Here is a 19,721-nt window from a genome sequence, read left to right as displayed (position 1 = left end):
CATTCATTCTTTAGCAGGATGTTCTTTAACCTCCATGTATTTGTGGTCTTTCCAAATTTTTTCTTGTTGTTGATTTCAAGTTTCATAGTGCTGTGGTCAGAAAAGATGCATGGTATGATCTTAATCTTTTTGTACTTGTTAAGACCTGATTTGTGACCTAGTACATGACCTATTCTGGAGAATATCCCATGTGCACTTGAAAAGAATGTGTATTTTGCTGCTTTAGGAGAGAGTGTTCCAAATATATCTGCTAAGCCTCTTTGGTCCAGTGTGTCATTCAAAGCCATTATTTCCTTGCTGATTGTCTGCTTAGATGATCTATCCATTGATGTAAGTAGGATATTACATTCTTCTACTATTATTGCATTATTATCGATGAGTTACTTTATTATTTGTTGTTTTATATAAGGAACAAATAATTTAAAGCATCATTTTATCTTTGTCTTGATCTGTACATGGTGTTTTCCCTGTAGGTTGTTTGTGTCCAAATTTTCTCTTTTTATAAGGCACCCGTCTTACTGGATTGGGAGCCACCCTACTCCATTATGAGCTCGTCTTAATGAATTACATATGCCATGACCTGCAGTGACCCTATTTCCAAATAAGGTTACATTCTGAGGTGCTAAGAGCTAGGACTTTAAGGTTTGAATTTGGTGGGGAGCACATAATTCATCCCAAAATAGATGGGAAGCTTGTGAAGGGTGAGAGCAGAGGGAGAGGTGACATGCAGAAGCTCATATCAGACCGTTACTTTCCTGGACTTCCTGTTTTCTGTCTTCAACTTTTCCCCCCTCATCTCTGTATAACTAAGATAGGGTTCCCCTCCTCTAATCTTTACAACTATTTTTTTCCCTTGAGAAGTGGTAGGACTCTTTCCAAGTGCCTGTCTTTTAAAAATGGTTTGAAAGGTATGGTCGCTCCTCCACACCGGCCTCCTGAAATATTTTGAAGAAGTTTGATAACAGGGAATAGGGCTTAAGTTTCTGTTCTTATACTATGATACCCCTTTTTCTTCCCCTTTCCCAATGCTAAGTGTACAGTAAGCACTTAATCAAAACTCTTTTAGCTGAATTGAATTCAGATGATTCTTCTCTTTCCCTGACTTTAGCAACTAAATGGAGATTCACGTGGTTCAACAAATCATCACACTTTATTATTTCTGGTAAACAAAATATTTTCCAGAGAACAGCATTACATTAGAAGCAGTGGATACAGTGAGTAGAGATTGAATTAAAGTGCTGATTTCTCAGAAGCGTATGCTTTCAGGTCACTGAAGGTTATCTGGAAACAACTGGTCTTGGAAAGACAAAATTTTTGAAGAACTCTCTTGCCCTATGAGAGTGACTTAATATGAATGAAAAAAAAAACACATTGCTCTAGTTGAATTGACAATTGGTATATCTCTATTGCAGAATTCTAATAACCTTCTTTTTCAAAAATTAAAAATTTATGTACAGTAAAATTACCAGTGTTCTTTAAACTTACTACTTTCTTGAAATTCACATAGTTATCCTAATGACACTTTCAAAGTCCTAAGTATAATAATTTTATGAAGTCTCTTTTTATTTTATTTTATTTTATTTTTTTTAAGATTTTTTTTTAAATTAGGGGCACCTGGGTGGCTCAGTGGTTAAGCCGCTGCCTTCGGCTCGGGTCATGATCTCAGGGTCCTGGGATCGAGCCCCGCATTGGGCTCTCTGCTCTGCGGGGAGCCTGCTTCCTCCCCTCTCTCTGCCTGCCTCTCTGCCTGCTTGTGATCTCTCTCTCTCTCTCTCTGTCAAATAAATAAATAAAATCTTTAAAAAAAAAAGATTTTTTTAATTAATTTTATTTTTTATAAACATATAATATATTTTTATCCCCAGGGGTACAGGTCTGTGAATCGCCAGGTTTACACACTTCACAGCACTCACCATAGCACATACCCTCCCCAGTGTCCATAATCCCACCACTCCTCCCAACCCCCCTCCCCCCATCAACCCTCAGTTTGTTTTGTGAGATTAAGAGTCACTTATGGTTTGCCTCCCTCCCAATCCCATCTTGTTTCATTTACTCTTCTCCTACCCCCTCGACCCCCCATGTTGCATCTCCTCTCCCTCATATCAGGGAGATCATATGATAGTTGTCTTTCTCCGATTGACTTATTTCGCTAAGCATGATACCCTCTAGTTCCATCCACGTCGTCGCAAATGGCAAGATTTCATTTCTTTTGATGGCTGCATAGTATTCCATTGTGTATATATACCACATCTTCTTTATCCATTCGTCTGTTGATGGACATCTAGGTTCTTTCCATAGTTTGGCTATTGTAGACATTGCTGCTATAAACATTCGGGTGCACGTGCCCCTTCGGATCACTACGTTTGTATCTTTAGGGTAAATACCCAGCAGTGCAATTGCTGGGTCATAGGGTAGTTCTATTTTCAACATTTTGAGGAACCTCCATGCTATTTTCCAGAGTGGTTGCACCAGCTTGCATTCCCACCAACAGTGTAGGAGGGTTCCCCTTTCTCCGCATCCTCGCCAGCATCTGTCATTTCCTGACTTGTTAATTTTAGCCATTCTGACTGGTGTGAGGTGATATCTCATTGTGGTTTTGATTTGTATTTCCCTGATGCCGAGTGATGTGGAGCACTTTTTCATGTGTCTGTTGGCCATCTGGATGTCTTCTTTGCAGAAGTCTCTTTTTAATTTTAACTTTATTTTTTAAAAGATTTTATTTTTAAGTAATCTCTGTACCCAACACAGGGCTTGAACTCACAACCCCAAGATTAAGAGTCATATGTTCCACCGAGTGAGCCAGCCAGGGACTGGCTTCCTTTTTAAATGCCTTCTTTTAAAATAGTCATCTTTGGGGGCACCTGGGTGGCTCAGTCAGTTAAACATCTGACTCTTGATTTCCGTTCAGGTCTTGATCTCAGGGTCATGAGTTCTGGTTTCCCAGCATGGAGGCTATTTTAAAAAATAGTCATCTTTGAATTTTTTTTTTTTAATGATTCAGGGCTTTATTTATGTCTGTTGATTGTCTCAAGCTACTTCACATAATGGTGGATATATGATGAGTAGGGCAAGAGTGATAGACAGTAGAAAAATGGCTCGCCAGTTATGTTCATTCTCAGGCCCTTGAAAGCATGCAAGAGAGAACCAGCAATTAGCCATCTCTCAAAAGCTAAATGAACACACACTGGATGGAACCAAACAACAACCAAATGATTATGTCTTTGCTGACCACTGTGGTGTTTAATTAGCTCTATTTTAAGACTTTTCTATGCTTAGCTCTTTCTTCTTACACAAGGTGTAGCAAATCACTTCCTTGTTAATAATGCTTTTGAGGATCTTATCTTGGCTGTGTCTGTGTTACAGTCAATGGTCCAAATCATCAAAGTCACTGACAGCACTTGCATGCACTAGCTTACCACCCTCTTTGTTGCACTGGTAACTGCTAAAGTAAGGACCTCAGACTGCCAATGTCAGGACTCACATTCATGAGTTATTTGTCTTCGTATATTGCCTCTGCTATCTTTTCTAAAGCCTAATTTTTTTTGGTCTGGAAACCAGAAGACCTTGATCCAATAAAATATTGGCTTATAATTTCCAAATAATTATTTCAACAGATTTAAACATATTTTTTTCTTCATATACCTAAGCCAAAGTCATTTACTCTGCACAAAACTTAAGCATGTTAACATCACCACTTTATCTAAAGATAGGAAAACTTTTAAAATTTCTTCATCTGGGGGAACTACCCGGCCCAAGGTTCTGACATTCATGGGAGGGAAAAATCAGTTCAGGAGCATTCTGAAGTCAGTATTCATCATGAAATGGGTATTCAGGATGATCACACCACCTGTCAAAACAATTCCCCAAAGGGAAAAAGTTCACTGCAAGCATTGCACAGTTGTATGTGTTACTAGCCTCCTTTGACAATTTCACTAACCCTTCCCTCTCTCCCTTATTCATTTCCTCTCTGTTCCTCTGTTTTCCCTCAAGCCAGCGTCTTTTACTGAAGCCCTGGATAAGTGCATGTGCACGTGTGTTTGTGTGTGTGTGTGTGTGTGTGTGTGTTGGAAGGCTGGCTGCCTCCCCCTCAATACTTTGCTCAGAAAAAGAGCACAGGAGATGAATAATGCCTGCCTGTAGTTTTTCATGCATCTTCTCAATTCCTTCTTCTCCTCTGCTGTTTGGACATAGGCTGCCTTCCATGTTAAATATCCACATAAACATTTCTCTTTAAATTTCTATGACCCATCAGTACCACTCTCTTCTCAGAGTTATTACCTGCCCTTCTCACTGGACCTCCTGAGAACTGAGAATTTGAGACCTAGAAAGGTGATCAGTGAAGTAAGTTTCCACAGTAGTGATGATGATAATGAACCTATCCCTTGAACAACAGTGATGGAACAGTCAATAAAAAAGGACTGGCATGTATTGTGCCATGGACCATGTCTAAGATTCAGTTCTCTGCAAGTACTATGAATTTAAGTTAAAATATAAAATAAATAAAAGCTCTTCAATGTCAATGATCAACTGGATGAAACACAGAGAAGGATCATGGCCTAGCATCCCTAAATGGTTCAGTTTTTTTATCAGTGTGGCCACTGTTTGTTTCTCCTTGCTGATCTTTCTACTTATTTCATGAGATATTTTCCCAGTGTTGTGGGAATTAGGTATTAAATATTTCAAATGTCAAACTAAATAATGTCACCAACTAACTGTAAAAAAACAACAACAACAGGGGTGTCTGGGTGGCTCAGTGTGTTAAGCCTCTGCCTTCGGCTCAGGTCATGATCCCAGGTTCCCGGGATAGAGCCCTGCATGGGGCTCTCTGCTGAGGGAGCCTGCTTCCCCCTACCCCCCCACCCCGCCGCCTGCCTCTCTCCTACTTGTGATCTCTCTCTCTGTCAAATAAAAATATAAAATCTTAAAAACAACAACAACAACAGTATATTGGTGGATTGGCACTCTCTTACTATCTCTTAATTTAATGATATTTATTCAATAGAAATAGTTCATCTTCAAGAGCTATTAATTAACTAATAAGTATTAACTAATAAGTATTTGGTTTGGTCTGTGTTTGTGTTTACCTTTTTGTTCCCAAGGCTAGGTGGTACCTTTTGATGCCAAATAATGTTTTTCCTTGGAAAATTCACATTAGGAGACTGTTGTATTAATTCAGAAATTGGTTCAGAAATTTGATATTAGCATAGTCAGTGTACTTTCTGACTCATGAGAAATAGGGGACCAGTAAGATTCGTGTTCAAACTGTTATGAACCACCCTAATGAGCATTTTCCAAATGCTCACTTAGAGAGATTACAAACAGATTACTATCCAGGTGATTTCAAGAACTGGAAATAGTAATGAAAAAAAGAAAAAAAATGTGTATACATACATATGTATATGATAACCATATCTGTATGAACTGTAGTCTTTTGTTATTTTAAAGGCCCTGTACTATTTAGAGAATAAAGGGCTACTTCAGTTGATTAGCTGAATTTAGCAACATTTTGAGGGAGTGTAAGGAGTTTTGCTTGTGGGAAGTCAGCTAATAGGTGGGGTTAGAAGCTACACATCTTACAGGCAAGCATTTGCCTAAAACCTTAGGTTCTTAGCTTCTAATGTGGTACTCTTTCTACTATGCTCCCATGTCTCTTTCTTTTTGTTGATAATTTTGCTCTAAATTGTGCATCACTTTGATTTTTAGGAAAAATTAGATAGGTTCTATATTTGTATTAATATATATATATATATATATATATATATATATATATATATATATATACTATGACTTAATTCTCATCAAGTGATTTAGCCTGTCATTCCCTAACATAAGTCAGGGATGTCATAAATGTCAGAAATCTTTTAAATAAAACTTGTATCTTCTAGGAACTTCCTAGAATAAATGTAATTTACCTGGACCTGTTTAATATTCAGAACATGCTGCCCACTGGCCTTTATCCTTGTGATTTCTATGGACCTAGGATAATCCAATACCACTGGGCAGTACTTGATGAATGGTCCCTCCATACTCACATGAGCATCTCCACGAAGCGGACATTTTTATTCAAGGCCTCAATGTCCTTCATTTCTTCTTCAGTGAGAGAAAAGTCAAAGATCTGAAATAACAGAAGTAAAAGACATTATTGAAGGTAGAGAGTGGGTCAAACCTGGGATCAGGGAATGGGGCCAGCAGCAGAAGCCCTTCAAAAATATATAAGCATCCTTTTTTTCCCTTTTTTTAATGACCATGTTTAAAAGAATTATTCACCATGACCAAGTGGGATTTATCCCTGGGCTGCAAGGGTAGTTCACATATTCACAAATCAATTAGCATGATATACCATATTAATAAAAGAAAGGATAAGAACCATATGATCCTTTTGATAGAAGCAGAAAAAGCATTTGACAAAGTATAGCATCCATTCCTAAAAAAAACCCCTCAACAAAGTAGGGATAGAGGGAACATACAACTCAATATCATAAAGGCTATATGCAAAAACCCCACAGTTAATATCATCCTCAATGGGGAAAAACTGAGAGCTTTTCCTCTACAGTTAGGAACAAAGAGAGGGATGTCCACTCTCATCACTGTTATTTAACATAGTAGTGGAAGTCCTAGCCTCAGCAATCAGATAACAAAAAGGAATAAAAAGACTCCCAAACTGTCAAGGAAGATATCAAACTTTCACTATTCACAGACAACATGATACTCTGTGTAGAAAACCCAAAAGACTCCACCAAAATATTGCTAGAACTGGTACATGAATTCAGCAGTTGCAGGCTACAAAATCAATGTTCAGAAATCTGTTAGGTTTCTTTTTTATTTTTACTTTATTTTATTTTTAAGATTTTATTTAAAAGAGAGAGTGTGCTAGTTGGGGAAGAGCAGAGGGAGAGGGATAAGCAGACTGCGCTAAGTAAGGAGCCCAAAGCAGGGCTCGATCTCAGAACCCTGAGATCACGACCTGAGCCAAAACCAAGAGTTGGCTGTTTAACCGACTGAGCCATCCAAGCACCCCAGAAATCTATTGCAGTATTATACACCAATAATGAAGCAGCAGAAAGAGAAATCAAGGAATCAATCCCATTTACAATTGCATCAAAAACCATACCTAGGAATAAACCTAACCAAACAAGGAAAAGAACTGTATTCTGAAAACTAGAGAACACTTAGGAAAGAAGTTGAAGATGACACAAAGAAATGGAAGAACATTCTGTGTTCACGAATCGGAAAAAGTAATATTATTATTATTTTTCTAAAGATTTTTAAATTTATTTATCAGAGAGAGAGAGGGAGAGAGAGCGAGCACAGGCAGACAGAATGGCAGGCAGAGGCAGAGGGGGAAGCAGGCTCCCCGCCGAGCAAGGAGCCCGATGTGGGACTCGATCCCAGGACGCCGGGATCACGACCTTAGCCAAAGGCAGCTGCTTAACCAACTGAGCCACCCAGGCGTCCCTGAAAAAGTAATATTATTAAAATGTTAAATCCACCCAAAGCAATTGATACATTCAATGCAATCCCTATTAATATACAATTTTTCACAGAGCTGGAACAAAAAATACTTAAATTTGTACGGACCCACAAAGGACCCCATATTAAAAAAAAAAAAAAAAAAGACCCCAAATAGCCAAAGCAGTCTTGAAAAAGAAAAACAAAGCTAGGAACATCATAATTCGGGACTTCAAATTATATTACAAGGCTGTAGTAATCAAGACAGTATGGTACTGGCATAAAAATAGATGCATAAATCAATGAAACAGAATAGAAAACACAGAAATGAACCCACAACTATATGGTCAACTAATCTTCAACAAAGCAGGAAGGAATATCCAATGGAAAAAGAGCATCTCTTTAACAAATGGTGTCTTGTTGGACAACTTTCTTACACCATACACAAAACAAATCCAAAATGGATGAAAGACCTAAGTGTGAGACAGGAAACCATCAAAATCTTAGAACACAGGCAGTAACTTTTCTGACATTGGCCATAGCAACTTCTTGTAAAACATGTTGCCAGAGGTAAGGGAAACAAAAGCAAAAATGAACTATTAGACTTTATCAGGATAAAAAGCTTCTGCACATTGAAGGAAACAATCAATAAAACTAAAAGGCAGCCTATGAAATGGAGGAAGATATTTGCAAATGACATATATGATAGAGGGTTAGTATCCAAAATATATAAAGGCCTTGACACCTAAAAAACAAATAATCCAGTTAAAAAATGGGCAGAAGACATGAATGACATTTTTCCAAAGAAGACATACAGATGGCCAACAGACACATGAAAAGATGCCCAACATCATTCTGTCATCAGGGTAATACAAATAAAAACCATGATGAGATTCCACTTCATATCTGTCAGAATGACTAAAATTAACAACACAGGAAACAACAGGTGTTGGCAAGAATATGGAGAAAGGGAAACCTTCTTACACTGTTTGTGGGAGTGCAAGCTGGTAGTACAGCCACTCAACACAGCCATGGAAAACAGTATGGAGTTTCCTCAAAAAGTTAAAAATAGAATTACCCTATGATCCAGCAATTACACTCTTAGATATTTACCTAAAGGATACAAAAATAGTGATTTGAAGGGATACATGCACACAGATGTTTATAGCAGGATTATCAACAATAGCCAAATTATGGAAGGAGCACATATGTCCACCAACTGATGAATGGAAAAAGAAGATGTGATACATATATACAATGGAATATTACTCAGCCATAATTAATGGTGAAATCTCTCCATTTGCAATAACATGTATGGAGCTAGAGAATATTATGCAAAGCAAAATGTTAGAGAAAGACAAATACCAATGATTTTACTCATATGTGGAATTTAAGAAACAAAATAGATGAGTATAGGGGATGGAAAAGAAAAAGAGAGAGGGAACTAAACCATAAGAGACTTTTAACGATAGAGAACAAAGTTGCTGGATGGGAGGGGGGTGGGGATGGGCTAAATGGGTGATGGGCATTAAGGAGGGCACTTTTTGTAGTAAACACTGGGTGTTATATGAGTGATAGTCCCTAAATTCTACTCCTGAAACCAATATTATACTGTATGTTAACCAATTAGAATGTAAATAAAAAATTGATACAAAAAATAATTGTTAGTTTTTTTTCTTTCAGTTGTCAGGTATTTTGTTTTAATTCTTCATTTATGTTGAAGCTCTGTAATTAGTGACATACACATAAAAGATTTTCATGTCAAAAATTTATGAATGTAAATTATGTACTATATGTTGGTTAATTGAATATAAATAAATACATTTAAAAATAAATAAGTAAAAAAATAAAAATAAAATTATGAATATCTGCAAATGTGAGAGAAGTTAGGCTGGTGCTGGGGAGCCATATCCCCATGCAGAGTCAGGGTTCTGTTCTGCTCTTTGTCTTTAAGATACTCTTGCTGGGGCCATCTTGCAGGACATTCCAAATAACCTATAACAACCTATGTTCAGGACATCTACAAATCCCAGAGTGAGGAATTGTTTATTGTTGCTGGATAAGATGCTAAACTTTTGGATTATGACCTTTGTGCACTTGTTTTTAAAAACATTCCCTAGTCTCTAAGTTTGCTTATGCATATTTTTAACTTTTAATTTGCTTTGTTTTATCCTCTTAATCTTTTCTCTCCTTATTTTTAATATATCTTCTATCTTTTAAATCTATTGCATTTTCATTGTTTTATTTTTTCTTAGCTTGTACATTTTATACTCTGATTTTATAATTGTCCTTCATTAACATTTTAATATTTTATTTTAGCTTATTTACATTTTTAACATTTGGTTTATTTATAATGATCTTCTCTTACTTCATTGTTTTAATTTGCTATCCCTTAAATTTTATTTCAATAATTTATATTTATCAATTTTAATTATATAAGTGATACATAAATATATGCTTTTTTGTGAGAATTAAAACACTACAGAAGTATATAGACATGCATGGAATAAGAAATGAAAGGTCCTCATGTTACCCACCGCTCTAGTATTTTTCTTCTTCCCAAACATTCCTTCTAAATGTCCAACACACTAAGAGCAAAATACAATAATTGTATCATATCTTTATTATTCTGCAACTTACTTTCATTCACGTAATATGTCTTGGTGATCTTTTCTATCAAAATAGGTAGACTGACTTTAATTTAACCACTGCATTCATAGTATAGATGTAACATGATTTACCTAATCATACCCCCATGGATTGCTTCCAAGTGTTCTTTTCAGGGAATGCTTTTCTTTGATTATTATCTAAGTATTGAGTTTATGAGATTGTGTCATGAAACAAAAGTCTGCATTACATAAAAACAGTCATGAATGACCAATGACATATAAAATAAATCCTTACTCAAACTTTCTTTTTGCTTAACATTAGGTCCACTTTTTGAGTGTTGTTGAGTCATTTTCTGTCTTCAGTGAATATATAATATAAAATGAAGTTGCAAATCTTGGCAAAGATGCAGGATTCCATGAAATCAATGAAAGTGATCTTAGTTTGCCTTAATTACAGGCAAAATGTTTTTCAAGTAGAAATCTGATGCAGTTAAAGTCTAGTTGATACATCAAAAGAGTGTTATTTGGAAAAAAAATCAAACTATGTATAATCTTCAGATGAAGCCCTGTGAAACTTTACCATAATTATTCTTTTTATGATCACTTACAAAAACCTTTGTGAAGTAGAGAATGCCACATTCTGTTATCACATAATTTTGTCAAGCATATTTTAAAATTTCTTCTAAGATTTAGTACACATATACAATTGTAACTTAATTTTGTTGAATATGAAATAATTAAAATTATTTCATAATTTTCTGTTTTAATTTCTTTTAAGTAGGCTCCACACCCAACATAGAGCCCAACACAGGGCTAAACTCATGACTCTGAGATCAAGAACTCATGAGCTGAGATCAAGAATTGGGTGCTCAACTGACAGAGCCACCCAGGCACCTCTTCAGTTTTCATTTTAAGGTAAACTTCCAAATTCTCCCTCCATTCTTTTTATGCAATGTTTTTCTTTATTTTATGTGGATTGATTTTCATTTTTTTATGACTGAAATTATCCAAAGTTATTCTCTTATTCAGGATCTCACAAACTTAGTTCCTGATATTCTGCTTCCCCCACCCCACAATCTGCTTCTCTTATAGTAGAGACTCAAGAAAGAGAAAGTGTTAACTGTATTAAATGCTGTTGAAAGATCTACTAAGACAAGGACAGAGAAGTGATTATAGGATCTAGCAAGGTGGAAGTCATTGGTGAACTTGACAAGAAAGCTTGGTTTCAACGGGCTTAAGGGAGAATGGGGGAAAGAGACAGTAGGTAGTGAGAATAGAATTCTCTTTTAAGGGTTTGCTGTAAACAGAAAGAAAGAACTGGATAATAGCTGTAGAGGAACATGAGTCTAGATTGGAATATACCTTCCAAGACTGGAAATCACAGCATATTTGTATGTTGATAGGAGTTATGCAGTGGAGAGATAATGTAGGAGAGAGAGGGGTATTTTTGAGGGGTATGAAGGAGTTATTAGGTATTAGTAACTGCAGTTCCCAAGGAATAACAATGGGAACTAGTAGCTGGAACATATAGGATGAGATCATTGTGGGTGAGGAGGTTAAAAAACTATCATCAGGCCATGTTATTGGAAGGACTATCCATATGTATGTTGAATTCACTAAGAATGTGATGGGAGTAGTTTCAGAGAGAGGGATAGTGAATCAAGAGATAAAACCTTCAAGGAATGGGGGTCAGTGGATGATGGCAACAAGGCAGAAGGTGGGTGGTAAAATTTGATTTCTTGTTGTTTTAATGTTAAAAATATCCTGCTTTTTAATTTTCTTCATTCTTACCTTTAATTTGATATAGTTTTTGTTTTTAATTTATGATTTAACTTTTTATTACATAATTTTTATTTCTATAACTTTTTCTTCTTTTATTGTAAACATATTTAATTTTCCCTTTTCCCTTTATGTTCTGTGGTTATTTCCCATTCTTCTAAAATATTACTTTACCTCAGTTCTAAAAGAGAATAATTTTCTATTTTGTCAATTCTTGGTTGTACTACCCAACAAAATTTCTGATTACAGGGCAAGTATAAACCCTATAGAGTGGAAATTGGCTGTGATTTCCACTGCCATTTTCCTTGTAGATCTGTATCTCTTTCATATTTTCTTGTGGTATGTGAACCTCTGAACTCCATTTCCTTATCATTAGGGTTATGGAAATATATCGGCTATAACAGAAATAGTTGCAATAAAATTTTTAAAGAGAATGATAGTACTTTTACTACAAAATTGTGATTCACTAAATTACGTAAAGTCCAAAGGCTTTAATCTTCCATTACACAGAACACTAGTAACCACTCTCATTTTCTGAATAATAAACTTTTGAATCCATGAAAACATTTGTTTCTGGTGCATCAAAACTTGTTTTAATTTTTGATGAACTAACACATTAGCCATCTAGATATCTTATTCTTTTAAGATGGCTGAAAAGAGTGTCAACCCCTTTTGGTAAGAGGTATTTTCTTACATGTTAAAATGCTGTCAGTAGTGATGTAACTATTTATCATTCTTTCCTCTTTTTGCTAATAACAGAATCCCCTTTTTCCTTTTATGAACTTCTCTTCCATCGCCTAGTAGGGCTGTTTGTCACATGAATCCATTTCTAGTACAGGATTAGGGATGTAGCCCAGGGGGCCAATCAAAGTATCTTACTCACTGGATATGGTGATTAATATGGGAGTGGTGCATGCCCCCAAAGGGACGATCAAGGATTGATAGAGATCATTATCGGAGCCTTTTCCTGTGATCATCTTCACTGATTATTAGTTATAGATTAGCCTAGAGCTGTCATGTTGACATGTTGTGTTACCATATGGAGAAAGAGAAGGTTGGGTGGAGGTAGAGTAGAGGCAGGAAGGGAACTCAGTCCTTTCATAAATTGTTTGAATACTCCTGCCCAGTCATGCCTGATTTATCCATGGACTTTCCAGTTATGTGGCCCAATAAATCATGTCTCCCTTTGGTAAGTTTGAGTTGCATTCTGTCATGTGGTAGCAAAAACTCTGAGATAAATTGTCTAATATCATGAATATCTTCCCATGGCAGTACTTAAATTTTCACTCTATTATTTTAAAAAGGCTACAGTATAATATTTCATTGTACAAATATAATTTGTTTTACATTCTACTAATGATTGTTTCCAGTTTTTTAAAAAAGTAATAAACCATGCTGTAGTAAATATCTATATATGTGTGCATGAATGTGTAAATATAGTATCACATTGTTGGGTCAAATGGATATGTGGGCTTGAATTTTGATAGATCTGGAAAAGTGACATCCTGCTACTTCAAATCGTATACCAATTAATATTTTTAACAGGAGTATATGAAAGTGTCTTTTTATATACATTCAATATTCTGATTATTTTCCTATCTGAGGGGATAAATCTTGTCTCATTTTTATCAACTTACTTATTGGGATTATTAAATTTATTATTATTAAACTTATTAAACTACTTATTTATTTTATTTAGTAAACTTATTAAATACCGAGATTATGAAACTTATAAATTGAGACAAAAACAACTTATTTTTTGAGATTATTAACTGATGAGTAATTAATTTTGCATGGTACTTTTCTATGGCTGTATTTACCTAGCAGTTTAACCTTGAGTACTAGCAGAGTAAACTAATCACTCCCTGGTCTAGTGGCTTCTTCTTACCTGTAAATTATGATGCTGATACAGATTATTTATAGAGGAAATAAAGGCAATGAGCATTCTTGAAGTCTAACGATCCTTTTCAATAATTTCCAAATTTGTCCCTAACTTTTACCAGGGACATTAAGAAGGTGGAAAGTTTACTATTGTGAATTTCAAATTTTATACCTTCCATTCCTGCTGTGCTGGTGGAGAAGTGAGTAGGTAGTGCCAAGAGTCAATAGGTAAGGAAACAGAAGACATAAGGGAGCTAGGTAATGTACAAGCAGTAAAGCAATCCCCAAAGTGCTGGGAACTGTCTCAGATTCAGCTAAAGCTAATTCATATCTACAGAGTGTAGGTTAGGGAGCAGGTATAAAATAAAATATGAAGGCAATACAAGTTTCTTATTAATCTGAACAGAAAGTTCTCAAAAAAACCAAACAACTCCACTTTCTACATTTCCAGAAGCAGTTCTCTTACTTGGAAGTTTTCTTTGATCCTTTCAGGGTTAAAACTTTTAGGAATAACAACCACTCCTCTCTGGATGTTGAAACGTAAAACAACTTGAGCTGCTGTCTTATTGTACTTTTTTCCCAGTGCGTTTAGAAGTTCATCCTTTAGCAAAGGTGGGGAGGAAACATTCACCCTTGGAAAAAAAAAAAAAAATCAAAACCTGCATCATATTTAGCTCAAGTAATGAGAACATCATCCTCAATCACCCTCCTTCTTTGTCTCCCCATCCACCTGGTCCCCTACCAGGACACTTCAGGTCTCTGTCACCAATTTCTCTGGGAGCAAAGCACTCAGTGAAGAGTTGCCTTTAGCATGAGAATATCAAGAGAGGCAAATTGATAGAGCTGTCTCTTTCAGAGGGTAAATAGTATTTCTTTGATGGGTCTCAGAGAGAGAACTGACTTGGAAGAAGGCACAGCGGAGGCAGGAAGACCAAAGTGGAAGAAACAGAGTTACATACAACTCTTAGAGTCATCTTCATGTAAAAAATTTCTACTTAAGTCTGTGGAACATATCACATCAGAAATGCTACCTTTGAATCCAGAGATCAAAAAATCCTAAATTTTGAGGATATGGTCATGGAGACTCTTTGTCAAATAATAATACCTAAACTAACACTTACTGAACATTTCCTATATTTCGGGCACTGTTACGTAATTTTATACATACAGTATAATCAATTCTTATACCACATTTGTGAGGAAGGTTTTATTAGCTCCAACTTGTATATACAGAGAATGGCTTGAAGAGATTAACTTACTTTCTTAAAATCACAGAGCCATATAGTTATGCCAATCAAGTAATTCACATTAGTCTCATACTCTACACTGAAGGAAACACTGCTGAAGAGACATACAGCATTGCTTACCAGCTTGGATTCCTGGAGGTACCCAGAGGGCTGTATGCAATAATGACAATATCATGTTGTTGGCAAAATTTCAAGAGTTTTGGCTGGGTGAAATATGGGTGGCACTCGACCTGCACGGTTGCATTGGAAAGCAGGACACAAAATTAAAATCTTGCAGTGAACGCAGTTTTACACAGTTTTTAAAAAGTTTTTCAATAAAACCCACTTATGAATATTATGGATAACGAGGCAACTGCTAAATACTTTTCCTAACAAGGAAGTTTACACTGTTTGTTGGTGAGATTAATTAAAACGAGGTTAGTGAGGTCACCATCTGTGGAATAATTCTAAAGTAAGTGAGTGGGGAACAAATTCAATTTTGTAAAGTTATCATAGTTTAAAACTTTGAGGGAACAGACTTAATTATTTACAGTCACCATTCCAGCAAATACAATTTTCTGTAACAAAAAACAAAACAAAACAAAACAAAACAAAACAAAACAAAACAAAACAAAAAAACCAAACCAGTCTCAAGGTTCAGATTATAGTCTTGGTAGTAGAAGTGACATGTTGCAGAAGCCCTCTCCCTGTAGCTCTCAAGCATCTAAGAATATTTTCACAAGGGGTAAAGTATGTATAAAATGAAATCTAAAGATGAATTTTGTCGTTTTGGCCAAGAGTTCTTTACACCACCCTGTGCAGGCCTATGTTCATCTTTAGTATCTTACTGGCAAGATTCCTGCACTAAAAATACTGTGTCAGAAAGTTCTTCTCAAAGTTTCTTCTTAACCACCATGATAATTTTTGACCTATTCTTTTTTTTCCTTTTTAAATTAAAATCAACCAAGGCTGAATTGAAATAATTGAAGCATATATTTATTATCTTCATTGTCTGGAATAGTGAGTATTTGACAAGTTTTATTTCTAGAAGGCACAAGGAGATGCTGCTTATGAAATGGCAAAAGTAAACTGGGCCTCTTTGTGGTGGGTCTCCTCTTTCTGTTCTCTAATTTGATTAACTTTTTTTTTTCCCCCTGACATAATCTTGTTCCCTTATCCTACGAAACACTTGTGGGATTTCTCCCCCTTGGAACATTTCTTAAATAATTCTACAAAGTAACACACAGACTAAAATAAGGCAGGAATCACACTTCTTAGTGTTTCCTTCCTTTACCCTCTCCGACTTCCAACATCGCTCCCTACTTTTTCAATTCCAATCTTGTCTATTATTGGTAGACTGGTCTCTCCAAAACACATATATCGCATCATTCCACTGCTTAGAAACTAAGTATGAGTTCCTTAACTTAATGGCCACCTGCTCATTCCAAACACAACATTTCATTTTCTCACAAGGACTCCTTTCTAATCAAATTGGTGTGCTGTTTCTTGTCTTTGGCCTATTAAATATGTAGAAGTATGTATGCATATATATGTATGTATATATGTGTGTGCTTACATACACATCAAACAGTTTTATAACCTACCCTTTTAAAAAGGACCGCATACGGCTTGTGGCAGAAGCTATGGGTAATAAGGCTATTACAGTTAGAAGTAAAACAGGTATGCACATTTTGGATCTGTGACTGAACTGAATCTGTGAACTGAAGCTTGGGACTACACAGAAAGTTGTGTTGGGCAACATACTAGAAACTTCTGCTCAACAAAAGCTTTTGAGTTAACATAGAAACTCAACAACATAACTTTAAAAAATATATAAATCTTTGGATTGATAGTTGTCAGGTAAAAATTTGACAGCATATCACTAAAGGGACAACCAGTAAGGGAAATGCTGGGGGTTGGAGTGGATAAACTACGATCCAAGGGCTTATGAATTCACAGAGAACCATATTCCTTCTTCTCAGAGTGTTTATCTCAGTTTCTAATTATTGATAACTTTTGTGATTGTTTGATTAATGTGTGCTCCTCACTAGACAGCTAGTGTTCCAAGAAGAAGGGCTTTATCTGTCTTTTGTCACTTATGCATGCCTAGAACCTAGGAAAGTGCCTGGCCTAGGGCAGGTGCTCAATGACTGTTGAATGAAAATGTTATGATACAGAGAGGACCAAGTTAGCACTTTAGGAAGTATTACTGATGCTGGGGACTGTTACAGGAGGGGCTTTGTCAGGACTGCGGCTTGGTGTGGTCATTTCAGGCCAGTGAATAATCCTTGTTTGGAATGCTGGCATGGGATGTTCAGTTTAAGGTAGAGGGTAGTAATGGTTTCTGTTGTCACAGTACCTTGATGTCATCATTGCCCTGGAACTTGCTCATTTCCAAGGAGAAGCATATCTAAGCACACTTGCTTCCTTCTTTGCTACAGACAGGGTATAGCAAGATATCCTTTGTGGATGGGCCAATGGAGATGCAGTCTTTACTTTTTCTTGCATACTATGTAAAATTGATGTCACGTGTCAGTGTCTTGACAGGTCTGGGGCTTTTACCACACTATTTGGTAGTACAGAACTTCAGATATCAAAATCTCACATGGTGAAGTTAAGCTGGACAGAACCTGTGAAGGAAGACATTAACCCCATCCTGTGTCTTTCTGTAAAAATTGGTGTTGGGTTTTCCATTTCATTAAGTCACTCAAAAAGTATTTATTGATTCCTATCAGAACATCTGTGATTTCAGCATAATGAATAGGGTTAGGAAAAACTGAAGAACTTGGAGATCTTACTGTTCTCCCCACCTCCCTCCCTTCGTTTGTTAGTAGAGTTAGATGTGTGAGATTAAATGGCCTGAGGTAGATCCACAGTCTACTTTGAATTAGGCTGGGAGAATGCTGCATGACAAATTGTCCACCAGGAAGGCTTTCAGAGAGACTAAGCCAGGGATGGAGCCTGGAGACACATTTGTTTAGATAGACACCATGGATAGTACTAAGGAAGCTTGGAATGCTCAGGCTCTGAGAATGAGTATAGAGTAAGGTCATATTCTATGGGCCCTTGTTCATAAAGTCTATGAAAAAATATAAAAATTTGCAAATTATACTTCAGATTTATTCTAATGGGAAATTTAGTTTCCTCTTCCTTAGCACGAGGAGACACACTGTCAATTCTTATTCCATTTTTCATTCTGAGGTAAAAAATCACCATCTTTCTTAGTATATTTGTAAGAAGAAACATGTATCATTTTAACCTTTTATAACAAAATGTTATTCTTGTAGGGTGCAGGAGGGAGATGTGCTAGTGAGGGTTAGAGTAGGAACAAAGGGATAGATGGAGATCAGTTACGAAATCAAGGGTTGTTGCTCTCAGCTCTTTAGAGCACATGGTATAGTGTTGGCTTAAGTGTCATAGGAAGTGATACTTCTAAACACAGCAATACCTGTTTTTTAGCTGGTAATTGTCATGATAGGTAATAATTCATTCTTTCTGTTATGAACTCAAGACTGTTTCGAGTTGCTAAAAACAATGAATCAAGAAAACAAGTCAACCATAACTCCAGTACGTGAATATTTACCCAAAGAATTTTTTTTTTTAAAGATTTTATTTATTTATTTATTTGACAGAGAGATCACAAGTAGGCAGAGAGTCAGACAGAGAGAGAGAGAGAGAGAAGCAGGCTCCCCGCTGAGCAAAGAGCCCGACGCGGGGCTCGATCCCAGGACACTGAGATCATGACCCGAGCCGAAGGCAGCGGCCCAATCCACTGAGCCACCCAGGCGCCCCCCAAAGAATGTTTTTTTTTTAAATTTTATTTTTATTTTTTATTTTTTTATTTTATTTTTTTTAAAGATTTTATTTATTTATTTGACAGAGAGAAATCACAAGTAGGCAGAGAGGCAGGCAGAGAGAGAGAGGAGGAAGAAGCAGGCTCCCTGCTGAGCAGAAAGCCCGATGTGGGGCTCGAACCCAGGACCTGGGATCATGACCTGAGCTGAAGGCAGCAGCTTATCCCACTGAGCCACCCAGGCGCCCAAGAATGTTTTTTAAATGTAGCTTCTTAGTGTTCTATGAAGTAGGGTGAAGAGAGTATCTTTATCCCCATTTAACTAGTGGGTAACAGTATTTTGTTGTGATTATAAAAGTAACATATGCGCCCTACAGAAGACTTGGAAAATACAGAAAAGCATAAAGAAGAAAACAAAATTCACTTGTAATTCTCAACCAGAGATAACTACAGTTAGTATTTTGATATATTTCTTTCCAATATTTTTTCTATGCATGTTTTTAAATAATATATTCACATCAATATTGAATTACATTTTGTATCCTGGTTTTTCGCCTTAATATCATGGCCATTGCTCTTTTGCTCAAAAATTATTTGAGAACATCTTTAAGATTTTTATATTATATGATTTTTATAATTTAAATATTCTCCTAATTTTTCATATTTGTGTTGTTTCCTTTCCTTTTTTTTTTTTTTTTGGCCTTTATAAACAGTGCTGTGACAAACACACCTAAAGGCTTTCAGATTTTCTTTTTCACAAGGGCAAATTCTTAGGAATATAAGACTATGAACATTTTTTAAGGCTCTTGACACTTATTGCCAAATAGCTTTCCAGTAAGGACAAACAAATTTGTACATGCCAGCAGCACTTTATCACTTGCTTATATGGAACATTACATTAAAAAATAAAAGCTTTGCTAATTTGATATACGATACAAAATAATACTTGTAATTACTAGTGGAGTTGAACATTTTTTATATGTT

General features: G+C 36.1%; 1 protein-coding gene across 1 annotated transcript in view; it reads right to left on the bottom strand.

Moving 5' to 3' along the window:
* Positions 1–2,916: 2,916 nt before the first annotated feature.
* AKR1D1 (aldo-keto reductase family 1 member D1) overlaps positions 2,917–19,721 on the bottom strand; it is a 54,447-nt gene continuing 37,642 nt past the window's right edge. The window contains exons 6-9 of the mRNA XM_047695946.1: positions 15,086–15,195; positions 14,185–14,350; positions 6,033–6,115; positions 2,917–3,847 (exon numbers count right to left, since the gene is read on the bottom strand). Of these exons, the coding sequence (XP_047551902.1) occupies positions 3,805–3,847; positions 6,033–6,115; positions 14,185–14,350; positions 15,086–15,195 (402 nt within the window). The 3' untranslated portion in view covers positions 2,917–3,804. The remainder of the gene's footprint in view (positions 3,848–6,032; positions 6,116–14,184; positions 14,351–15,085; positions 15,196–19,721) is intronic.

This window comes from Lutra lutra, chromosome 11, assembly GCF_902655055.1.
Source record: "Lutra lutra chromosome 11, mLutLut1.2, whole genome shotgun sequence".
NCBI classification, from domain to species: domain Eukaryota; kingdom Metazoa; phylum Chordata; class Mammalia; order Carnivora; family Mustelidae; genus Lutra; species Lutra lutra.
This window is presented reverse-complemented; position numbering and strand designations above follow the sequence as displayed.